General features: G+C 43.3%; 1 protein-coding gene across 1 annotated transcript in view; it reads right to left on the reverse strand.

Annotated features, from left to right (window-relative positions):
• Nucleotides 1–1084: 1084 nt before the first annotated feature.
• The window catches only part of stat5a (signal transducer and activator of transcription 5a), a 52053-nt gene continuing 27595 nt past the window's right edge, over nucleotides 1085–25542 (reverse strand). The window contains exons 2-20 of the mRNA XM_037087818.1: nucleotides 19497–19560; nucleotides 16630–16767; nucleotides 15933–16089; nucleotides 14611–14700; nucleotides 13472–13646; nucleotides 12759–12889; nucleotides 12508–12659; nucleotides 12044–12199; nucleotides 10190–10369; nucleotides 9346–9433; nucleotides 8395–8517; nucleotides 7569–7661; nucleotides 6142–6348; nucleotides 5335–5429; nucleotides 4928–5070; nucleotides 4088–4243; nucleotides 3917–3968; nucleotides 3388–3498; nucleotides 1085–3238 (exon numbers count right to left, since the gene is read on the reverse strand). Coding sequence (XP_036943713.1) covers nucleotides 3115–3238; nucleotides 3388–3498; nucleotides 3917–3968; nucleotides 4088–4243; nucleotides 4928–5070; nucleotides 5335–5429; nucleotides 6142–6348; nucleotides 7569–7661; nucleotides 8395–8517; nucleotides 9346–9433; nucleotides 10190–10369; nucleotides 12044–12199; nucleotides 12508–12659; nucleotides 12759–12889; nucleotides 13472–13646; nucleotides 14611–14700; nucleotides 15933–16089; nucleotides 16630–16757 — 2361 coding nt within the window. The 5' untranslated portion in view covers nucleotides 16758–16767; nucleotides 19497–19560 and the 3' untranslated portion in view covers nucleotides 1085–3114. The remainder of the gene's footprint in view (nucleotides 3239–3387; nucleotides 3499–3916; nucleotides 3969–4087; nucleotides 4244–4927; nucleotides 5071–5334; nucleotides 5430–6141; nucleotides 6349–7568; nucleotides 7662–8394; nucleotides 8518–9345; nucleotides 9434–10189; nucleotides 10370–12043; nucleotides 12200–12507; nucleotides 12660–12758; nucleotides 12890–13471; nucleotides 13647–14610; nucleotides 14701–15932; nucleotides 16090–16629; nucleotides 16768–19496; nucleotides 19561–25542) is intronic.

Raw genomic sequence — 25542 nt, forward strand, 5'->3', positions numbered from 1 at the left:
TCTGTTATAATTCATACAGTTTAGAATTTCTTATCACTTTTCCCAGAAATTACACCAGACAGTTAATTGCCATTTTAAGTACAGCTTGAATACACACAGGGAGAAATGTTTTTTTCCATTTTTTTTTCTACATCCACCAGGTGGCAGAATAGATCTTATTCAGAATATTTGATACAATTGCTGCTATTCAGGGGTTGTGTTAAAAAATGCATGCGGTTGGATGATGCGACAAGAAAAATACTCAGATAAATGTGTGCACACTTCATCAATTTCACATTATCATTTTTCCAGTTGACCTCCTGTACTTACCCTCCATAATGTTCAGATTTCAGAGTTGCTACATTTGAATAAGCATTAGTTGTTTTTTCCTACATGCTAAAATTTACATTGCCTCTGTCTAACTATAGCATTTTTTTCCTTTCTTTCTTCCTTTTTTTTTATTTACGCCAACAATTTGTTTAGATTCAATTTGGTGCATGTTGAGAATCAACCTGAATGCTCATCGTTCCAGTTTGTAATAATTTGCAGTGACTATTTCATATGTTGCAGTGTATACATAATGTATACATAACGGTGTAGAGCAGTTCTTTGACATGAACAGCAGAAGCCAGGAGTCTCTCTTATACACAACATATGGCACACTTACACACAACACTTCAACTAAGAGCCATGAACTGGCATGCAGTTCATTTTAATCAACGTAATAATGAGTTTTTTTTTCTCGTAAAAGCCTCCACCAATGGATTACACACACACACACACACACACACACACACACACACACACACACACACACACACACACACACACACACACACACACACACACACACACACACACACACACACACACACACACACACACACACACACACACACACACACACGACTGAATTCTTTTACTCTGCACGATCCTGTTGATGAGCTTCTGGAGTGCCACATCTCTGACTCCGCTGCTTGGTGGATTAAATGGATGGTGTTGACCACGCATACATACACACACACACACACACACACACACACACACACAAAAAGCATTTATTTTGTAGTGACATCAAAATCTTCTGTACTTGTACAGGTTTGAGTTAAAATTATTTATAAAACTTTATTTTTTTTCTTCTTTTTCAACTCGACAGCTGTTTCTCTTGGAAAACCTCCAAAACCACAAACATGGTACATACACTGAACAGCACACAGCGCCATCTACATCAATCGAAAAAATACACGGTCTACAGTGGAACAAAGCTTAAAAAGGTTGAGAATTGACGGTGATCAGAGGATGATATCACAAAACTGCCCACATAGCTTGAGATTTCAAAGACAGGAAAGAAAGCGAGATACAACAACAACAAAAAAATTGCTTTGAAGGAGAAATGAAAAGATAGACGAGGGAATATGTTTAATACTCTAATGTCTGTCGGGCAAACACAAAGTACATCATCAATTCTTCTCTGATTTTCCAGTCCCTCTGTATCCTTTTTTTTTTTTTTTTCCAACGGGGACTTCTGGTGACAATGAATCTTGAACTTCTGCTCAGGCTGAGGAGGTATTTGTACATAAATCCTCTACAGGGTCATGCAAAGGGGGTTACATTCAACGGGGGGAGTGCCAGAGAAACAATAATAAAATAGAATTATTATAGAGAAAATAAATTCATATATTTTGTATACACAGATCATTTTCTATTTGGCTTATACATCAGCTAGGCGAAGCATTCCTGAGGTGCAAGGCTGTTGTGGACGACATGTTTTCTATTCAGCGTTGTGTGTGCTAGTGGAGGGAGTCGTGTAATAGTCTCAACCCTATTTTTTTCTATTTAGGCTGATGTGTTTGCCGTTTTTCCTGTATAGCAAAAAGTGAACACACTAGAAAACTAACGTCAACCAAAAGCACAAAAGCCAGACGAAGCCTGACGTGACAACACATCCTCGAGTTCTGGATGTGCTCCAGTGGCCGGTGAGTTTTACGCAGCCCATAGGTTTGTCTTGACACAGCTACAGGAACAAGTGGACGGAGAGGCAGAAAAAGTCAGAAGGGAATATTCAAGCATACCGGCCATACAAGTAACACTTTATGCATCTAGACCTCTTCAAGGCGAGTGGTTTCAAGCATAAAACATCCAAGGATCTCCCTGTACATATCAACACAAACAACAAGAACAAAAAAAAAACCCGGAGAGCGTACCTACTGGTGTGGATGTGGTGCAAAAAAAAACAACAAAAAGAACCAAAAGTAATGACTGTCAGTAGAATAATGCGAGGTAGCGTTGATGAGGAGAACAGAGAGACCTGAGAGGACAAGCAGGCAGCGCTGGGTAAATGCTTGGATTTGCATTTCTGTGTACGAACAGAAGACAAATAGCCCTGTGAGAGCGAGGGAGGTGCACAAACCCCCGTCGTGGGTTTCAGCTGGTGAACAAATCAGAACGAATGCAGCGTACACTTTTGCCCGTGTGTACCGCGTGCTGATGTATGTGCTGTCAGTCACGGCGAGCAAAGAGAGTCACTCTGCCTTTAGGTTAGTGTATATCGATTAGAAAAAAAACTGACAGAAACTGCAGAGCGGTGAATCGGACAATGTTGTTAAGAGCAAAAGCAAAACCTTTTCCATACTGTGTCTCTTTTGTTTTTGTCAAAGGGCAAGTTCAATGTCACTATCAAAATACTGATAACCCATTTACAAGGATATAACAAAATAAAAACATTCAACTGTTAAAATGACTTCATACAGTAGCATTTTTTTTTTTTTTAAATCTGTTCAAAAATCAATCGGAAATGCATGCACAACGTGAATGAACATTACCTTTTTCTTTTGTTTTTCACAATACTGTAACATTGTAGGTTTTGTGTTATTCCTAGTCTGTTTTACAAACACTTATGGTCACAAATAAAACTAAGAGAAGGTCACTGACATGCATGCGCTCATGCTGAAAAGAAAAGTAAGATCACAACCATTATCAACATTTCACATTATAGCTATCTGAAAAAAAAAGAAAAAAAAAAGAGAGAAATGAAATGGAATTAAACCATGTGAAATGTCACTGCGAGTCGGGGGTGGGGGGAGTCGGGAGGCAGGGTTTTTGTTTGGTGTTGTGGCGGGGTTAACAGATCCAGGGTCAGGATTGTTGGCCACCCCACTGGCTCTCTACAGGCCGCCGGAGGAGCTCCTCTACATGCCTCGCCACGTCCATGGTGTCGTCCAGGTCGAAGTCTCCATCAGCGTCCAACATAGAGTCACTCCTGTCACGGGACACAGAGCGGAGCCAGACCGTACAGCACATCACCAACACAGCAGTAGAAACGAGACTCGTCTTTACTCGCGTGAAAATGCCCACACACACACACTCATACAAAGCAGCTCATGTGTTCAAAAGGACTTGTTGACTCACATAGGTGGGTATATGCTGTAGGGGTGAGGGTGATTGACAGGTGCTGGGGAGGCGCCGTGATCCATATAGGTTGGATTCCCGCTTGCTGGGTCTGGATTGGCTGTAGTAAACCTGTACAACACACACGCACACGCACACACACACACACACGCACACACAAGCCCAAGACAAAAGCCGATGAGTCTGCGTTCAGCAGTTGCCTAAGCAACTACCCTCAGCGTGTTTTCCAGGCCTCGCTGCATGATTACGGCCGCCTTCAGTAGCGCGGGTGAGCCGACTGTGGAGACGAGGGAGCGGGGGCCTACTGACTAACAAGCCTAACTCTAATGATGAGTGGAAGACAAGCTCACTCAGGAACCCTGGCCATCCTTAATTGGCCTCCTCCAACTGTAACAGCTCTAATAGCTGATTTGAATTCAGGGTCCAATATCTTGTGATTAACTCTTAATGGTGCTACAGAGGAAACCTGGAGGGTTGGTGGCAGGGAAGAAAGAAAAGGGAATGGAAGAACAGGAAGCTTGGTACTTACTCGGGCACCACTTGCTTGATTTGTGGTTTCACGTAGCCGTCCACTGCTTTGGCTTTAAAACAAACAAGCAGAGGGAGAGCGACAGCTCAGTGCGGGACATCAGTTTACTACTCTGCAACTGTGATATTACATTATTACACAGCTGCCAGCGCAAACGCCAAGGTTGCTTACAGAGCGGTGGGGTGTAGTATTTGGAGAACACCTCATCCTTGGGTCTGTCGGGGTAGAGGAACAGGAGGTGATTGAGATCGCTGATGCGGTCGGCCAGAGAGCGAATGGTGAAGTCTTTGGTTGTGTAGGGCATGAGGTTCCAAACCATTCTCTCACCTGGAGACACACAGCACACGCATCATAGCATCAGCTGCGAGAGTAATAAGTTATTCTCCAGGCAACTGGTCATGAGAGACCAGTTACCTAACATCTACCAATGGCAGCACACATGGGAAGGGGCATTGCGTGTTTGTATACTACAGTACGTTTCCAGGTATGACTGTGCTGTTAAAAAAAAAAAAGAAAAAAAAAAAAACGTACTATGGTAACCTCTGTAACCTCATGTGTCGTTTTCCCTCCTCTGTATTGTTTATCATGCAAGGAGGCTGCGCTGCTGAGGATCTGAGTCTGTGCACACTTGCAAGAAGCACATTTGTTTCTGCGAGCTACATTTTTTGTTAACTTTTATCATCTTACATCTGGAAGACTTGAAGGTCAGGAGTTGGAAGGAAATTTCAACCTCTGACATTAACTGGATTGCAGCAAGTTCCAGTCAATACTCAGAGACCTTAATTAGCTTTCTGAAACAGGCTCTGATTCATGTTGATTCTTTGCGAGAAAATTATGCAATCTCAATATTGGGTTTAACTGTCACAGTCACTGGTCTTATTTGACATTTTCATTGGGAGTCTGTCTGGCGCCTGGGAGACAAGAGAAGAGTTATGGTCGCATGAGAGAGTGGCGCACTTCAGACGAATGCAAACAGCAATGCTTCTAGTTACACACATTTCCATGTCACACCTGCTTTGTTAGGATTTTCTGCCACCCAGGCAATTGTAATTCCTCCAATCTCAGAGTCGCTAAAGCGCAGAAGGAAAGTGCCGTTGGGTTTTGACATCAGCATGTCCTGAGCCTGCTGCTTGTTCACAAAGCCCAAGATGGCTCTGAAAAAGAGGCAAGATATGCAAAGGAGAAGAGAGATGAAAATTGTTATGCGCCTAGTTTACTGGCGAGAGCAGGTCCGGGCCCTCAGGCTGCCATGGAAAATCCTGAAAATGAACCATTGCCTGAGTTACCAGAGTGACAAAATTGGAACAAGAAAACATACACTTTCACAGAACATGCAGTCCAGCTGTCGTTTTGAAAAAATAGAGGCAGAGCTTTAATTTTTCTCAGCCAAACGATTCAAACCTCAGCAGTTTCCTTACCCATCGTTCCAGTGTGGTTTAAGATGCTTTTTTGTGAGTTCCATCACACCATCAAACCACTGCCAAAATGTGAAGTTCCTCCCCGGCAAGCTTTCCTGCAAGCGAAAAAATGGTTTTGGAAAAAAAGATTTGTTTGAAAAGGACGCAATATTTAAACAGACATGAACCTATTTTTTTAAAAAGGTTTTCAGATAACCACAGATGCCCACCCAGTCTATAAATACAGAGAACAACATGTCTTGGTGTTTATGATTTAACCAAGTGTGCAGCTGGATTGTTTATATGCTGTGTATGTGAGAAAAAAGGCAGCGAGGAGGGACTGTGTGTACATGTGTAGCTTATACGCCAGTCGGTGAAGTGGCTGAAACTTGATGTTCCCGTAATCTAATGAGACTGATGGTGTGTGCTGAATGTGAGTGCGTTTTCTGCCATCACCAGCTGCTTTGAGCTGGAAAATTAGGCCTCCAGCCTTTCACTGAGTGGACAAACAGGCCCATTAAGATGAAGACCTGGCTACCAATGAGGCGTTCTCAATCAAGTCGACCACAGAAGAGAGCTGTGGGGACGCTGCAAACGGAGCACGAAATTTTCTATACATGAATAACCAACATTAAACCCCTCCACGGAGAACAAGCATGCGGCTGAAATGGCTTATTTAAACTTGCCTGTGGGCTTTTTAAAAATGCAACGAGGAGAAACCCTTCTTTAGGTCTGTAAACATCCATAGCTTACCACTGATAATAAAGGATCATTAGTATGCTCCTCATACAAACCATGTGTTTGTATTCATAAAGAAAAGAGACGTACCCTGTTAAACTGTGACCAAGTCATAGTCATGTTGCGGTAGTCGTCGGGGTTGTTGCTGGAGCTGCTGAAAGCCTTTTGAGCCAGGAAGACCAGGTTCTCCTCCGACAGGCCCCGGTTACTCTGCACTTCAGCCTTGTATTTCATGTTTATGGCATCGCAAAGCTGAGGCCAGAGCACCTTGTCTGGCACGAGGAAAGGCACTCGTCCCTGCAGACAGCAGAGGAGACCGTGCCGGATTTAAACAAGCTTTATCAACACGAGCAATGTGGCAGCAGAGTTAAGAAATACAAATAGAAAATGTGCAAACATGTATACAAGTGAGTAGACAGCTGTTTCCAGAAGGATTCAGCTAATGTTTAAAGGGTAGCTCCACAAATCATATACACTGAAGTGTGTTTAAAAGGTCCTGGGAAGTACTAATGCATATGTAAAAATAAAGTAGTATGAAGCCTTTTGTGGCTCCAGAGGAAGCTACATGTAATCTGATAATTTGCCTCCAGTGATGTTACTCAGTGGCTAAGTTGCATTAAAGATTCCTACAATTGACAAACCAAACAATATCTACCATCTCATTTATTTTTATTTTGTAATATATACACAAGATATAGCCCATATCCTCTGTATGTAAATAGGTCATGTATTTCTTTTTGGTGATACAAAAAGGGGTTGTTAAGACTGTACGGTTTGTGGGTATTTAAGTTAAGGGGCTGCTGGTCACCAACACAGCTGTGACCTATCATGCAATTACAGTCCGTATTGCAGCAACATGTCATTGTGTCAAGGTCCTTGAGACCAAAACGTCGACTTTTTCAATAAATCAGTGCAGAGAGGTTAAGTGTGTGAGGGAACTGACATTTTGTTTTTGGAATTTGGAAATCTTTCCTCCGCCAAGGAGGTCATGTTTCAACCTCTGTTTGTTAGTCGGTTGGCTTTACAGCAGAATTACAAAAAAACTACGGCACGGATTTCCAAAGTACTTGGATGGAGAATGGGTCTTGGCCCGGAATGGACCCCATTAACTTCAACAGTGGATTAGGATAAAGGGGACAAATCCTGATAGTTCTACTCACTTTCATTTACACTGCGAGATTTGATGCCATTTTCAGACATTTTCATTACTTTCGCAGCGAATAATGCACGGATCTTCTGTATTTAGGTGGCTGGTATGTATGAGTGAGAACAAACTGATGCACACAAAGGAGACTGTTAGGCCTTGGCGGAGGTATGCGTATGCTAACTCCGGGAGATAGTACAGAAAATCTGTCTTGTGTGTGTCTTTGACTGGTCAAAACAATGCTGAGAATGGACCAAGTACATTTGATACATAAATGTGAAGCTTATGTGAAAGGTGTCTGAAACATTAATATTTAACATTTAATCACATCTACAAAGAATTTCCAACACGACACACCCAAGCATTTACTCACCGGCTCTGCAAAAGCGTTGTCCCACAACACGGTCGCTGTGGCGTTATTGTCTTGGCTACCGTGAACTATCACCACTACAGGAAGTGATAACGTCTGTTCAAAAGAAAAAAGCAGGCTGTGTCAGTAAACGCTGCAAAACAACATGACCTTCATAGTATTTCTGTGGCCTCACTGGTGAGCAAAAGATTTTTCAATAACAGAGTAAAATTACTAGAACAACGAGGAATGGCAATGAGCGAGATTGGCCTGGCTGATATGGTGCACTGTGTATCACTGTTTATGGATGCTCAGTCCTTTGTGTCACGTTTCCTACCCAAAGTACTTGGAAATCAAAGTCACAGGAGAAGCTTTTCAAGGAACTTAAAAAAACTTCTTCAGCCCGTTGTTGTCTGCCTTTCCACAGTGGTCCAAAGATCAGCACAGATTACGCAAATTAGTCTGCTGATGTGAATATGAAAAAGCATTTTCAAGCTGGTGTTCATGCGTCATTTTTGCATGTGACTGCACAACACCAATTTCTGGTCGTCTCCGCTCATCTGTTGTACGCTTTCTTCTGTGACTCCATGCTGATGATTTTCGGAAAGTCCTAGCTCCAAGCAAGGGCTTTTTCCACAGAATTCCACAGAACTTAATTTAGACCTGGTCACTGGTGGTAGTCACTTCCTCGAAAGGTTTTTTAAGCTCTGGGGGAAAGTTTCTGCAGTTGAATCATATCTGAGGGCTTAAGAATGAGTCCCACTTCTGTAACTGTGTGAATGGCTAAAGGATTTGTGTGTCAAGGATATTGTAATGTTTTCCTCCACCTCCTCTGTCTGTGCCCTCTTACCTTCACTTGAAAGACGAGCTCGTTGCCGCCGACACTAAACTGGGACTCGAACAGAATCGTGAACTTCTCTTCTGTGACAGATTCTGCTCCTCGCCTGTCCGATCGCTTGATCCTCTTCAAAGACTACATGGAGGATAACAGGTAGGAATAAGGAATACTGGATATATACACAGAGTACATCTTGCCTGCGCAGTTAGGCTGACAATGCACACAGCCTACTTACAGTACATGCATGCATAATTCACTTTGAGTCAGACTACATGTAAATAATCCATGGAGGTCTCTGTGGATTGTGTGATGTAAGCGAGAGGCTCTCCTGAAGCTGCAAACTGATCCTTCAGAGCTCTGCTGAGTTGCTGATATGTAGGCCACGGTATCGTTGCAGCACTATAGTTCTTTGTTAATGTTGATTCGGATATTGCACTTATATTGCACAATTTTTGGCAAAGCATTAGTGTGTGTTTTACTGTACCAGTCGGAAAAATGCCCCAGTGGGTGCCCTTCCAGTTGACAAAATGTGGTAAAGTGCCCTCTCTTCACTATAAATATGTCACAGCCTTCTGCACACTGGTGCCCCACTACATACAGCTGGTGCCCTATTTTTTTTCCGCCCCAGCCCCTCAAACATCCTGAGTCCACCACTGGTTATTTCCACATTCTGTCAGTTTATTCAAGAAATCCAAAAGCTGCTGGAACTATGTTGGTAACGTGAAACAACCCCACCTGAAGTAAATACATTTACGTTTACTACAAAGAAAAACTCAAGCATAACTTGAGTGACTTTTCAACACAGAGTTGACAGACTAATGGACCTGATGATCAAACACATTTTGGCAATTGCTTCACTTAAGAGCTACTTACTGTATGTAAAAGTAAGCTGCTTTCTAGCACAGACCCGTGGACAATGTGATAATTATCCCTCTGTAGTTGAGTTACTTCAGGAGCACTCACCATGTTTCTGAAGTGGGCGCTGAGAGTGCCTGTAGTCTGGTGATACTCCATCACACAGTTATTGTTGAGAATCTCCCCACTGCTGTCACTGAGGGAGATAAAGAATCAAGGAGTGAGCTGTAACGTCCGCCTCGGCCCACTTGATTACAGAATTCAACTCTTCCCAGAATGAATAAAACAAAATGATGCTTGTTTGGGCGGCAGAGGGAAAAACATGCGGGCTTTTTCGGAACGATGTTCAGTCCTTCGCTATAAAATTAACAATCTTCTCTGCACGAGAAACCACCAAACAGATGTCTCGAGACTGCGGGTTGGGTGCCATACCAAGTGGTTTAGATGAGAAACAGGAGAGGCTGGCCAAGCTGTTGAATTGCTCACCCCTTTAACCACTGGCTGCCTGGCTGACCTACAGTCTTGGAAGGTTGTATTAGTCGGCAGGAATGTGGAACGAGGTTGTGGAACAGGCTAAATGTGGATTCTGCATCCACACCATAGATTCCTCAGAGACATTGTTTGAGTTCCAGCACTGTCTCTGTGGTGAGGTCTGGAATCACACATGACCAGAGTTCATCCTGGGATCCAGTAATCCTGGTAGTAAATGAGGACTCTTTAACTTAATGGCGCCACATGGGCTCGTCACAGTTTCCCCACTAACGGAAGCAGGGATACTGAAAAATGTTTATACAAAGAAAAATAATGAGCTGGATGAAGTGTTGTTGCCAAAATGTGAAAACACCTTTTCGTTAAGGTCACAAGACAGGAGAAGTCTGACCCTCCAGAGAAACTTTGTGTGTGTTTTTTTCCTCTCAAACCCACCCCATCTTCAACGGAACACTGGACTTACTTTCTTGTGTTTTCATTCTTCAGCAGGGCCTTGGCTTGTTGTTCACTAATAATGGTGGCTTTGACCTGTGGAGGGTTCATGTGCACATTCAATTTCCCACCCACTAGGAGACGCACTGTAGCGGCAAACTTGGTTTGGGTCTTCAGCACCTGTGGAGGCTGTTTCTCAATGATGAACGTGCTGTGGAGACAAAAAGAGAGTCGGACTGAATGACAAAGTGCTGGTGATGTGACCAGAAGACATTTCATAAAATTCAGACATTTAAATCATCATTAAATCATGATTTAAAGAAGCCACTAAATTAAACGACACACTTGCGGATCTTCAGAGCAAAGCCGTTTACTGTATGTATTAGAAAAGAAAATGATTGGCAGCTCTTTGTAACACAATGTTGAAATTGTGTTGGATGCTCTTGAAAAATGGAAGGAAAAAAAAACAGAACTTCAAAAACTAGAGGCAATCCAAGCACTCCAAACAAGAAAAAGTATCAAAATGAGAAGGGAACCATTAAAAAGCTGTACTGATAGTGTCTAAATCAATAAGCCAGCCGTTAATTAATAATGTATCTAATTTAACTTAAACCCAGGACATTTCTGCTGTGAGGCAACTGTGCCAGTCGCTCCTCCTGCTGCCCAAAGCCAACATGTTTCGACCATGAGGTCTTCATCAGGGCTCCGAACAACAAACACCATGATGGGCTTTATAAGAGGGGCCACACTGTGCTGTTTGTTGTTTGGAACCGCGATAAAGACCTAATGGCTAAGAACACGTCAGCTTTTTTAATGACTGGCCTTTTATCTTTTAGAGCTAACCACTATAATAAAGGATTTTTTATTTTTTTTTTAAACATTTCATTCCTCGTTTAGAACGTTTTCTTGCTTGGAGTTCCTGGATCGCCTCAGCTTTTTGAAGTATTGTTTATACGGCTTCTACCATCGTTAGCATGTAAAATCTGCTGGAGTTCTGTGTTTAGTTGCAGCCGCTACATCATAATTAGCTGCGAGAAACAAACAATACATCACTACTGCACAAATGTTTAGAGGATTTTGTGCAGGGCTTTAAGTGCACATACGATGAGGTCTGGCGTGAAAAGGCTGAATGCAGTTTAACTATTTACAAAGCACACGCCACGGGGCACCATGAAGCCCCAATGACCTGCCGATTTAAAAAATTACCTTAATTGCAACCATGCTCATTTAAGGAAGGTCATGAATGTAATTGCTTATCAGTCAACAAACAGCGTCAACAATTACTTTCTTCTCACAGTGCTGGTGTGCGGTCCACATGAACACAAAGTATTGGGAGGAGTATAGAGAGGACGCTGTTAAGGAAACATGATCTTTGCTTGTATCGTGCATGATAGGAGTGCATTACTGTGTCGAAGCAGGCTTGTCTGTGGCCAATCAGAAATCGCTGTGACAGAGACATGGCTTTGCAATGTGTTATGGGTCCCTGCAGGGACAAAGTTCAAGATTTCTGTCAAAAAAGCTTGACAGAATTACACTTTTACAGATTAGTTCCCGTTCAGAGATGCTGGAGGGCTAAAAGGCCCCGGCAGACGCACCTCTGGGCCAGAAATTATGCATGTGGCCCTGCTATCCTTTAATCTCTCACACACTTCACGCTCTTTGCCCATGCCGAACCTCCATCGTTTGAATTCCGTCCTGACAAAGGCCAACACTGGATGCAAGAAAGGGCAATGCCTCATTTTACTTGCACTCCCGCTGATATGCTTTTATTGATGCTGTGCTGACTGACATTTATGGCCTTAGGTCAACTTAAGATTAATCCTGCTGAGGTATAGATGAACACACACACACACACACACACATACACACACACATACATACATACCTGGTGACCAATGCTGAGATGATATCTGTAATAGTACTGTTGAGTTCATTTAGGAGCTCTTCAATGGGGCCGGGGATGGGCAGCTGTTGTCTGAGGTGCTCTGCCCTCCGAATCTGCTGTCTGTTTTGCCAGATAGTTTCTGCAAGCTTCTCACACCTGACACACACACAAACAAAAACATTGCTTATTCTACATTGCTTACAGATATTGTAGTGCTGGAGGTTTCACTCGAGCAGAACACAAGAAAAAGGCAAAAATGGCAAAGCCAGTCTGAAAATAAGGGAGCCAAAGTCTTAAAGTGAGACATGTCAGACTGGCCAGACTACATCTCTCATTTCAGGGAGCAGACAAACTTTGGAAATAAACCCAGTGGTAGTCAATTGAAGGCTTGTAAACCTGTGACCCTTTGCTTTGTGAGGTAGTCCAGGGGCTGTGATCTTGGTGGGAGGTGGAGGAGAACTCACCAGGACTGCAGGATGTCCAGGCCTCCCTCCGGCGGGCCCCCGTTGCCTGCCAGCTGTTGCCGTCTCTTCCACTGGATCAGCTCGTCATCCAGAATGATGGTCTGCTGCTTCCTCAACAGCTGCAGTGTTTTCTGGTGCTTCTCTGCCAGGTCCTGCACATCGACAGAAAAGCGGAGGTTGACTTTCGATCACACTTGAGCACTATTGCACAAACTACAGCACATCAAGGTTGAGTTATGTTCGTGTCTCACCAGTCGGTATTTCTGTAGTGTGTTGGCCTCTCTGGTCAGCCATGCCTCCACAGTGGCCCTCTTGCTGAGAAGGGTGGGCTCCCGTAGCTGTCGGTCAGCAGGGGGAAGTGTTGCCAGGCTGGTCAGCTGAGCTGAGGGAGGGGTGGGGTTGTTGCCATCCAAATGGAGGAGGGGAGGAAAAGAGAGAGGAGGTCAAAATCTCTGACCTGTGCACATACAGTGTACCTTATCCCCTGAGAGGAATAATGATTTACTCAGCAGGGCCTTTGTTGCTGGGTCATGAAAGCTCCTGGTGTTTGTTTTGCATGGATGATCTACAGCTGATCTGCCGTGAAATGTATGTGAAGCATGCGATCTGTCAATCTTTATACAGCTTCACACCTTTAAACGTTTGATTCAAGCAGCACTGCAACCTCACAGTCAGGAACAGTTCATTATTATCACTGCACACCAAATCACTCTGTGCTTTAACTAATGATTATCATAACTAGCCAATTAGCCACTGAGTTTATAAAAGTAAGTAAATGTAAGTCTGGTGACTACGTTTTCTTTAACTGCATCATATCTCGAGATCAACAAATCTGCATCATAAAAGCTTCAAACCGTGTATGATGAATGACTTTGTTGATTATCAAAACTGTTTTCCTCACAGACTGGTCAGTCAAAACATTTCCTCCCACTGTAATAATGAGATGCAAGCCGCCCGGTCTCACCCTGGATGCGGAGACTCTCCTGGTACTGGATGATAAAGTACTCCTGGTTCTGTTGGAGCTTGCGCAGATCATTCTCAGTGTCCTGGGTCAGCAGGCGAAGCTCCTCAAAAGCTTGGTTTATCTGTTGGTATTTCTGAGACATGCTGTCCATCATCCCACCCACTGGTGAGCTCGACTGTCAATTGCAAAGTAAGATAGAGAGACAGCAGATGTGAAATTGGAAACAGTAATTGGAAAGGTTGGTTTTCCATTGGATGGTGTATTGGCCTGTATATTGTCTGTCACTGGATTGTTTATGATAGTTGTTAAGGGAAATGGTTGGCCACTGGTGAATTGAAAGCTGAGCTTCTGGGCATATATGTGGGGGTCAGGACAGAGATACAAGCTGTACATGATTCTTGAGTATTTAACTGTGAAAATGACCATAAGCCTGATGGGAACACTGTTAATAGAAATGGAAGAAAATGCATTTGCTTGTCGTATACAGGCAGACTGCATGTCTAGTTAAATGAGAGAGCACTATGGTGCCTAAAGGCTCAGACTAAACAGGGTGAAATTCAATCAGTCCAAATATGCATTCCACTAATAGAAAAGGCATGTTGTGACTGGAAATCAATTCACCCCAGGAGTTGCTGAGAGTCACATGTTTTATGCACTGCTGGCTTTATGGTTTTATAACTCAGTGCTCCTAATAAACCGTGAAATATTTGACTTACATTCTGACTTCCTTCCCCATCGCAGTGTTACAGCGGAGAAATACACAAGTTTTACTTTTTACAGGCTGTTTAACGGCATGATTGAGAAGGTATGACCGACTGCAGGTTTGATATTTATTGTAATTCAAGGGAATCTGCAGACCCCAGGGGGATAAATGGAGAAAACAGAGGGTAGTTACCCAATTATCCAATCTACGAATCAGTCACCATTATGTAGTTGAGTTTCTGTTTGTGTTTGCTGTGAAGACTATGACATGAATAATGCAGGGGGAAGCCGCAGGTGTGTGAGGTTTATATTTCAGCAGGGATGTCCAAGTGTAAACAACCAAGCAGATGTGTGCATGTGGGTGTCAGCTTGCGTATGCATTTTTACAAAACACACACACACACACACACACACACACACGCGTGCATCCTACTCACATTGGTGGCCTCTCTGACGAGCCTCTGCTCTGTGTAGAGGATGTGTTTGATGCATCGGACCAACTCCAGAGGACAGCGGTCATACGTGCTCTGAAAGACAAGGACCGCATGTGCTGTGTTAAGGCTTGTTAGCTCCTGACGAGCGGAGTGGCCGCTGCACACAGGACTCACCAATTTGACCACATCACGGAAGCTCGCTAAGTTCCCGAGTCAACGCACCGAGACACTAAAACCCATTAAATGAGCCTAATGAGACCCATCTCTGATGAAGGGTGCACTTCATTTAGACACATGACTCATTATCATATACACACACACACACACACACACACACACACACACTGTCCTGCACACACAACGGTGACGTGTTTATGAGTTACAGTAATATTTTTGCCACTAACGAGTGATGTTTGTGGTTTCACTTTCTGTTGAAAATAATGTTTGCCTTCAGTTGATGACATTCCTGTTGTTTCCTGCTGTTGAGTGGGAGAATGTAGCCGCATTAAAACTGAACTGAATTTCAGCAAGCGAGATATATGAGTAAACAAACCGGACTGCGATGAGCAAAAAGAGCACAGGGTGTCTACACTATTGGAGTTTTGTGGGTAAAAGAGAATCTAACAGTAGAGTAACAGATGACATACAGGCCACATTTCATATGTCACATCTGTGTGTTCACAAGACTGAGTGTCAGGAATTCAGGATTGCAGTTTGATTCCACACAGCCGACCCCCTTCCCGCTGTTTTTCTACCCGGTTTCAGGGAAGGGAGAAGACAAACAGAAGAACGGATCTCTGAACAGGGAGCTCGATCATAAATAGCAGCGCTGGCTGGCTACCAACACCCTCACTTGGGCCGTCCTCTTGTTTTCCTCATGGTAGATACAACCTGTTCTTAAAACACTGTGTGCTTTGCTTGCTGTTCCTAAGACCTACGGTGACAGGGGCTCAGAGTTGAGCCACTTTTTATTATTCTCAGACTGGAAAAAGTTTAAATGTGAGTGTTTTGCTGAAAACGTGGCTACTGTCTGTGCAGGTGGAATTTTTATGATCTCATTTCAAGACTCCTCCACAGTTGTTTTTCTTCTTTTTGACTGCATGAAGCGTAGACACTTCATGAGCCAATATTTTTTCCTTCTGACATATTGGAGGCCCTACTAGCCTCCATGCAGTCGCTTCTTTCAGCAAACCAAAACATCTGTCGATCAGACAGGCAGCACGAGCAGGAAGAGTTGGAAAAGACTGTAGTCTGTAAACACTGTAAGGAACTTTCAGTGCAGAGCTCTTCTCACGATCTGTGAGGTATGTTTTCAAAATATTTACCTTGAGCTGGCTGGCGTAGTGTCCCAGTTTGATTTTGAGTAGGAAGCCGTCCTCTCCCACCTGGTGCTCGGCCTTGTTCTGCAGCTCCTGGATCAGACTATCCAGCAGGCGTTTAGCCTTGAACTCCTCCTGTGGGTTCTCCAGGTCTATGGCATCCCTAATAACAGCCACATACACACACGCATGCAGGCAAGACAAATTAAAAAAAACACAGTCATGAATAAACACACATGCTTAAAAAATTAACTCCAAGTTCAAATCGTCTAAATGTGCCAAGTCCCCGGGAATCACACCAGGCTTTGAAGCAAATTTGACGTATGTAGCATAAAGGAAGCGGCCGACAATGTATCTTGAGTCACAACTCGGGTGAAATGACTCATTACACTTTCATAATTTCATCCAATTGGACCGATAAGATCTGGACAGTCTAGAGGAGTGGAGGGCTAATTCCAGTTAATTATATTCCCAGGAAGGACGTGTTTGGCCTTCACGCACCACTGAGCAGCTTTCACAAGACTAACACTGCATCCAGATTTCCCTTAATAGGTTTACTCATGGACAAACATGCAGCACAAACATTTGTGCAGGCATACGTGTGGGCATAACTGTACACATATGTACACACGCGCGCACACACACACCCACACACAGACACACAGACACACATTTATTCAGTTGATGCTGCAGAGCAACTCACCACAGCTGGCCCTCTATCCACTGGGACAGATAATGTCGCACCTCTATGGGGAAGTGCTGACCATACAGAGACTGCATCTGGTGCAGAGCATCTCCCTGGAGCTGCTGGGCCTGGATCCACACTGCCATCTTCAACACCCTGAGGTTGATTTAAAAAAAGGGGGGGGGGTTGTTATTTATCCGAGAGCAGCAAACACGGCTTGAAGAAGAGAGTGAGCTGATGAAAAAAAAGAGATCATTTAAGGAAACTGTGAAACTTTCACTTTCAACTGACTGCTTGTTCACCAGCCCCTCCCTTAAACATCAACTGTAACTTGTCGTTGCAGGTTTGCTAAGTTTCTCCTCTCTCCAGAGGCCTCAGGATCCCAAATTGATTTGAAAAGATGTTATTGAGAGGCCTTTTAAAACACAAATCATCAGAGTAACTGCTGGATACTTGACAACGCATCAAGAGTGTAAATATTATCTTATTCAACTAAGTTTCAGATCTTGGGGCTTATGGATACTTTGTTTTTTTTCACATCTTAAATCAAGTCCCCATCCACCTCAGTTATTTAGAAGAATGCTGCTATGTGTTTCTGATTGTGGAACTTCAGAAATGTTCTGTGGACCTCAAAACGTCACCCAGATATGACACAGGGGTCATATTTGGGTGAACATATCCTTTAAGGGCTTCCACAGGAGACCGACAGAGTGTTAAAGTGACTTTGTGTCAGGTCAATGCCGCTTGTTTCCAGTCAACACACCCACTCAGCCTTCTCAAAAGTGGCAGAGTCACTGTCAGTAAAAGACTGAGCGATATGAGTACGCGGGAAGTTTGTGGTGTATGTGTGTACGTGAGTGTGTGCGTGCGTGCGTGTGTGTGTATTGGTAGGTGCTTGAGGTGTCAGTGGTTCTCCCTGACAGCGTGTTCATCTTTCTGTGTATGCGTGTTTATGTAATTGAAACAAACAGACCTAATCTGCCATGTCGCTGTCTGTTTCTCTTTCACTTTATCTCTCTCTGGTTCATTTCCTCTATCAAAAACTCCAGTTTACGACATCCAAAACAGCCACAAGCCATTTCCACGCTGCTGCCGCTGCTGCAGGCATTCTGGAGGTTTCATTTACTTTCCATATTTAAAGAACGGAGGCTACTCAGTGATTAAACGTTACACTGATCTGGGACAGGGCACTTTGTCATGGATACTGAATGAGAAGCAGGAAGCCACTTCCCTGCACAAAAACAAAACCACTTTGGATTTAAGAGGATCCCATGACTTGAACAACTGACCTTCAGTCATCATTCTAATGACGCCATGAGCTAGCAGGATAATAAATCAATTTCACGAAAGCACTCCCAAAACATGTCGCAAACATCTCCTCATATCTGACCATCAGGCACAGAGAGCCATGGCACAAGTCTGCATCACATAGATCACACAGTCACATAGCTGCACCCACATACAATCACTGTGCCTAGGTGCGACGAGCTTAGGAAGATAATTCCCTTCCTTATGGTGTTTTGGGTCTGTTGACACTAATCTCGTCAGGCTGCGCTAATGCTCTTGCATTCATATCACTCTAAATATGTCCTGAACTTTTGACCCTTGAACATCCAGCTTGTTCTTATCCAATGGAGAGGTCAGACTGAAGCACAGACCTCAGAGGGCGTCAACATTCATACACCTACAATGCTGTTTCAGTATTTGTATGAGCGGCTCACGTCTCCATGGAGAAAAAAAGCTTTGATCAATAAATTCTTACAGTTTGCTTCAGTAAAGTGTGAGCAGCAATCGTATGGCTGATGATTTTGAGGTACTTTTAGTGGTCAAATTGAAGGAAATTTGCCTAAACTGATCAAATAAAATGCACAGAGAGACAGTCGGACCAATCACAAATAATATTTCATATTATTGCTACTTCAGATCTGATGCTGAAAATTGTGAAGTCTTCATTCAAACCATAGTTGTTATATTTATGTACACAGTTTTACAGTGATCTGCTCTTTATCCTCTGCTACTGAAAAGTGATCAGGTATGCTGTGTCACACCTGCGCTCATTGGCATACCCAGTAATGTGTAATGTAATCAGATCATCTAATGTTACCGAGCTGGTTGATGACACACTCCCTACCTGATACAGTGAGCTGTAAACCCACAAACAGGTGCATATTTTCCTCTGTTACAGTGTCATAAACATGCGGGTTGTTTTCAGATTTTGTGTGCAAAGGCAAAACTGAATGGCTTTTTCTTTTTTTTTTTTTTTATTTCAAAAGACAATTAAGCACTTACCAAATGAGTAATGTGCACATGTTTTATCTGTGAGGGCATCAGCAGCGAGCATCAACACTCGCACCATCAGCTGACTGGAGGAGGAACCGAACAGGAAGAGCGTGAATCCTTTTTCTACCAACTCTGTCTGCTTTCTGTACCATCCAGTATTACACAGACGCAGAGAGCATGCTGGGAGCTACAGCTTTAAATGGTGTTTGTTGTGCTGCCAAAAGACAGTAAGACAAACTGGTCCCTCTGTCTCTTTAACAGCCCTTTAAGGAGGAGGCTCCAGGTGCTAATTGCCCACCATTAGCACCTCGAGCAGGAGGATGAGATGCTTCCCTGCAGCTGTTTCACTCTGAATAACCGCAACATCCAAATGCCCTGGCATAAATCCGAGGCACAACTATGAAAACTGGAAAACTCTGTTTTGTTTGTCACCTTTCTCTGCATGCTACAACCCAAAGCTGCCGATCTCCATTTGTAATTCACAGGATTGCTCTATTGTTGCAGTGGTAGCTATAACATCTCTTCACAGGAAACCCTGAACAGTGCCCATTTCACCACTAACTTCACAGCAGGTTGAAAAAGAAAGAAAAGAAAATCCACCTTACCTCTTGCCTTCAGCTCTGCGTTACCATGTACCAGCAGGAAACTCTAAAGAGGAGCACCGCAAACCTGAGACAGACAGAGAGAGAGCGGGCGAGAGAGAGAGAGAGAGAGAGAGAGAGAGAGAGAGAGAGAGAGAGAGAGAGAGAGAGAGAGAGAGAGAGAGAGAGAGAGAGAGAGAGAGAGAGGGAGGAAGTGAGTCAACCTTGGGTGCTTCTGAGGAAGCTATCTTTTTCTTTTTCACAAGGACCAGAGCATTAACAAGAAGCATTAGAGGTTGAAAGGGAAAGTCCAATGAACAGATTTAACAGTTTTCTTGGACATGTTCAAAAAAAAAAAAAGAAAAGAAAAGAAAATTAAGATAAAGATATTTTGGGCAGACAACCAGCGCAAACTCATGAGAGCTGGTGGAGATGTGGGCAGAAATATGCTTTAAATGTGACTGGATAAAAAAAATTATTCTTTATTGTAACTCCTTCGTTCATTCGCTTTGCTTGTATGTTATGGCTACGATAGCGTTGCACATGATAACATAGTGACATCAGTAAAAATATAAAAACAAAACAAGCAGTCAGACAGGTGGACAGGTTGAGCATCGGGCAGCCTGCAGCACAGATGGATTAGCTCCTGCTTTATTTGGATATAAAAAACGAACGCACCATGAGTGTGCAGAGTCTCGCAAGTGCAGTCGGTCAAAGAGTTCTAGCACATCGAGTTGGTTTCATTAAAAAAAAAAAAAAAACATCACTCATGTCTCTGTGTCAGCACTCTGCACTTGCTAAACCAGGGTAGTTTCATTATTTCTGAAACTGAAAGGTCTCCAGGCTGGATCATTTTTAAAAAAACACAGGCCTGATGTTCAGTTGAGCAAAACCATGACATTAACTGCCCCATGAGGGTGAGGAGCCATGGGAGTAAGTTTGCGTCAGCTCTGAATTTTTTATGTCATCGATCATTTTTAAAAGGGGAACTCCACTAATTTGACACATCAAAGTTTACAGGTATTGTGGAGTTCCACTTCATAAAGCTTTTTGTGAATCCTGATGGAGCCGCGCAAAACAGGCGAAACACACCAAAACCTCTGATTGAACTGCTGATTGTCGAGTTGCATTATGAGTGATACAGACGCCGGGTTCTGACAAGAAAGAAAAATGCATGAAATTATGTACCGTACAATCTTTTTTTTGTTTTGATACATTGATTTTGACTGTCGCCACATTGTGAGATCTCAGCAATCACCTGTTGGGTGCAGCGTCATCACAACTGAACCAGATAGACAAAAACATAACCCAGGTCTTAACATGTACTTTTTCTTCATGTGCTGTCCACTGAGGTTGAGTCCATACCTTGTTTTTTTTTTTGTCTTTTTCTCACAATTCATCTAGGAAACACTCAACTGATCCATTTATGGAGCGATATGCATGTCTAGCTGAAGACAGATCTGTATATAGTCTGCAGACCCGGTTTATGATCAAGAGGCTGTTACGTGTCAGAGCAGCTGTGTGAAGTTTTGAACTACAGCCTGAGAGATAGCCATGACGTTCTGCTCTGAAGTCGGGCCTATCATGACGGAGACCGCTCCGCTCCAGAATACCTGAAACACACATGCCGACAGAAGTCTCCACAATAAATATGTTTTACTGCCTAGATCTGTGCGCCTTGACCCGATCCTGCTTGTTTGTTCAATTCAACTCTCTCGTGAACTCAAAGTGTATCTTCCACTTAGAAACACAGCAATTTCCCTCGATAGTTGCCTTCGAGTTTTCCTGCGTGTTCCTCACTGGGAAAAGTAAAAGCAGCCCTCATGTCATGTGACTGACACTATGACCTCCTCAACAGGTCTGCATGCTCTGCTGACACTGCGCACTGATCCATGTGGTAGAACCAGCATCAACTTGTGTCTCAAAACAAAATACTGTCACGCCTGATGGTGTTATGACTCAGAAAATCCAAAGAGGCCACAAAGCACAAGGACAAATCCCTCTCTGGTATTCTTCGTCAGCGACTGATAGGTCATGTGTGCCGATACCAGCAGTGAGACCAACAATCATTATCATTGCACTACGATATGAGATTCATATCAGTGCTCACTAATGCATTACAGTGACAGTGAAGCACCGTGGGCTCAGTTTTCTGGAAACAGAGTGATGCTACTTGAGTGGTGAAAGCTCTCAAGGAGACATAAGAGGTTATTATCTCATCTTAAACATCTTCACGTTGTCGCAGAGGGCAACGGTGGTTATATGTCGAGGTTATATCAATACAGTGAAAAGACTCAAGTAGCTCTGCAAAAGAAGTTTATGATGTTCACTGCACACACACACACACACACACACACACACACACACACACACACACACACACACACACACACACACACAAGTCTTCCTTGGCTCCACCTTCAAAGATCATCAGTTGTCATTCTTTTATCTTTATTGTTATTCTCTTCCAACAGAGGGAGAAAGACCTTGGCTCTATCTCCAAAGCTTCTCACACACTTTTCGTTGCCCAATTTTAATTTACTGCAAACCGCACTGCCAACAGATTTTTTTCTCTCTCTCTCTCTCTCTCTCTCTCTCTCTCTGTCTAACACACACACACACACACACACACACCAGCGCCGAATGCTGCATCCAAACCAATCCAACTCCATGGCAACAACAGACATACTCATTTCACTCGACTGGTGAACTGCCAGTTAAGTGAATGAATCCATCCCGGCTTCCAGTGTTTCTACTCTCTCTAGATGCCAAACCACCCACAGTTCCACATCAGGTTTAAGCAAAATCAGTCAACTCCCTCGGTCCCTTCACACAGCGCTGGCAAGGATGCAGGGAACAACTACATTGGTTTTCTTTTTCACCCACTGTGCAGAATCGTGGCATATTTACGAGTTGAGAATGGGTGGACGAGAAATCAAGAGAATGGCTTTCCAGCGAGCATTACACAACTGCTAAAAAACAAACAAATCCAAACCCTGTCCTAACCAGCTGTACAGGGTCCTCCACACCAGCCCATGCAGGGTGAATGTAGCTCTCTCTGGTCATCTATCTATTCTGATGTGTGCAGGTAAAAGGTTTACATTGCTGCTCAAAACTATCCAAGTTAAATCAAGGTGCTTGCCATTTGATTCAACCCTTATATTCTGACGCTCAGCATTATAACAACATAACTTTGACAACTCCAATGGACTTATTTTGTACCTTTTTGCATTTCTGTCGTTGGACTTTCTGCTGTTGTTCAGTTTCCCGCCCAGCTTCACTCATCACCTAATTTCAGTTACACAACCAGTCACTTCAGTACTCATAGCACCCATTTTGCCAGAGTTTTCATCGCAGACCTGCTTTCCATCATAACAGCCATCGTTGTCTCTGGCCGTTTTCTGCCAATTGTCTGCCTTGTCTGATCCGCTGACTGCCACTCCTGTGTTAACTTCAAGCTACGAAGTAAACTTTAGCTTTTGGAACTTTCATTTTGTATCTTCAGTCTTGTGTCTGTTTCCATTTCTTAGTTCTGGGGATCCTCATAACCTCCAGACTGCATCAGCAAGTGAGGAAGGAAGTGAGTGAGCATGACAAAATGCAACTTAAGTAAAACCTTAAACCATTAACCCATCTGTGAACCCTTCTGCCTAAGCCACAGGGATTTTCATCAGCAAAGGTGGTTGATTACAATAAAGACAGCAACTCCCATGATTCCATGCTACTTGTGTATTTTTTTTCCCCCATTGCAGCAGAAATGACATACTCTGTGTTTAATCACAATTATAAACCCCTAGTCAATGAGTTACAAGTTACAAAACAGAAGAGGACATTCAATATCGCTCTATAATGTCTCAGCGATTCACCTGAAAAGTAGATTGTGGGCACATTGAACATCGATCAAAAATCTGAAGATCAGACAAATCAGCTTCACATTAAAATAAAAACCCAACACTCATTCTTCCTTCAGGGAATAATGAATGTCAGCATCTCTCTCTGTGTTTGTGGAACCACAGTCAGCAACTCCACTTCCATCCTGAGTGTTCAACTTGCTGTTGTTGTTCTTAAAAACCTCAAAAATTCCTGTTTGACATCTGTTGAACTGCATTTTAATGACTAGAACGGGCACTAAATCATCCGCTGTTGTTGCCTCAAAGGCCGAGTGGTGTGATTCTAACTGGGACAAGTTTATTTGGGCTGAGACAGATTCACAGTGTCTTGTCACAACAGCACGTATATCATGTCTCAATCGCAATCACGGCATCTGTTAATACTCATCAATTCCTGCAGCAAATGAAACACAGAACAGGAGTAAACATCAGGGTTCCAACTGAGTCGACCAGCTCTCAGTGGAAAACAAGCCAAGTCGACAAAGTCAACAAAAAGACTTTTTTTTTTTTTAAGCCAAGCCCTCCCCGCTTTGTCCTGCCAAAGACACAGAGCATTCAGTACACCATGAGCCTCCAAACAGGGAGAGGCTCTGGGCAACTGTGTGAGGACAGACCAAACAATCTAAGTAGCAGACATCCTCCCCTGCTGACTGATCTGTTCCGATGAGCTTCACTTGTGGGCCAGTGTGCTTCATATTGCAACACGAGCCACCTAAGCAACGGAAACAACACTGCAATCCCTCTTGAATTGGTCCCGAATCATAATCGACATCTCTGTCATGCTCAGTTAGCTTTGTCACAACCGCAAGATATTAGCAGGGTGTGACGAGTCTTTTAAAGCCCAGCTGAGAGTTGTTGTTGTTTTTTTCTTTCTTTTTTAAATGCCCCAAGTTTTTCAGAACATGCTGGAGTCTTCGTTTCACCGGCTGCAACGTGAACGAGGTGAAATTAAACACCGACTCGTGTCACCCACTCTTTCCTCCGAGGAAAAACTGCCATTCATCAACACAAGTGCTTCCTGTTAGGAAACTGTGCCACCCACCGTTCAAAGCAACCTCAACTCTCTCCTTTACACCAAAGCTGTGTGAATGCCAGAATCAAAAAGGGCAAACAGAGACAACATGCCGTGTGATGCTGCAGCTAGTTTCATTGTGTTTTAAAAGAGCCAGGCAGGAGTTTTTGCATGTTTTTATTTACACCTGAGGTCAATTAACTTTACTGACAACTACTTGAGTAGTTAAGTTCATATCAGCACAGTAGAAAGATTTCTGTTGAAGTTTTACGTGTGGGAAGCTCCAACAAAATATCTCTAACCAATATGTGAAGCAACCTGTTTGATGCAATATACATGAATATGCCAAATTTACCTTTCATAGAGCAGAAAATGGGATGCCATTTGGAAGCTGTCTATCAGATCTTGGGTGGTGAAACTTCATCCCAGACTATGTGTGATTAATCTGGAGGGTAAACAAACACCACAAACATCGACCTCCAGTCTGCACACGTGGATTTTCATACCCTAGAGACATGGAGTGAATCCAGCGGCTGCTTGGAAGATACAGTATTACAACATACTTTTTTCACTTCGAGGCTGCGGCACACACTGAGTTCGTTTGGCCGATTATCAATCATTTAGTTATTAAATCAGTTATTATTAGTTTTTATCGAGACTCTTTTGGACTAAGCTGAGGGAGTCTATTCTGGTCGGGGCCAGTTGCTGTTGACAGTCAAGAGATAAAATTATACAGTGCGTGGTGTTTCACAATTTATCTACTGGCTCAGCTGCCTCATGTCGTTCTCACTGAAATTGTACGACAGGAAATGGGAGCATCTGCGTCGGCAGAAAGAGTCAAACATGGCAATGAGACAAAAGACATTACAATGTGCTTTGATTTAAAGAGTATTATTTCATCATCCAGTTTTCAGCAGCACAAGTTCACTCCGCTTCGGCTCTCTGACTCTCTCTGTTGCCATTTTCCATGAAATGCATGTTAATGAGTATGATGAGTTCTGTTGTGGAGCAGTCACACACACTGCCTCGCAGGAGGTTGAAATGGTTGGCAACATGATCGTAATCATAGTCTACTGTGCCTTGAGTTAAATTTAAAAAATCTATGCATGCATGTTGAAACAAAGGGATCGGTGGGGTGTCTAGTCTTCATAGTTTCAATCATCTGTCA

The sequence above is a fragment of the Acanthopagrus latus genome, chromosome 23, assembly GCF_904848185.1.
Source record: "Acanthopagrus latus isolate v.2019 chromosome 23, fAcaLat1.1, whole genome shotgun sequence".
Lineage (NCBI taxonomy): Eukaryota > Metazoa > Chordata > Actinopteri > Spariformes > Sparidae > Acanthopagrus > Acanthopagrus latus.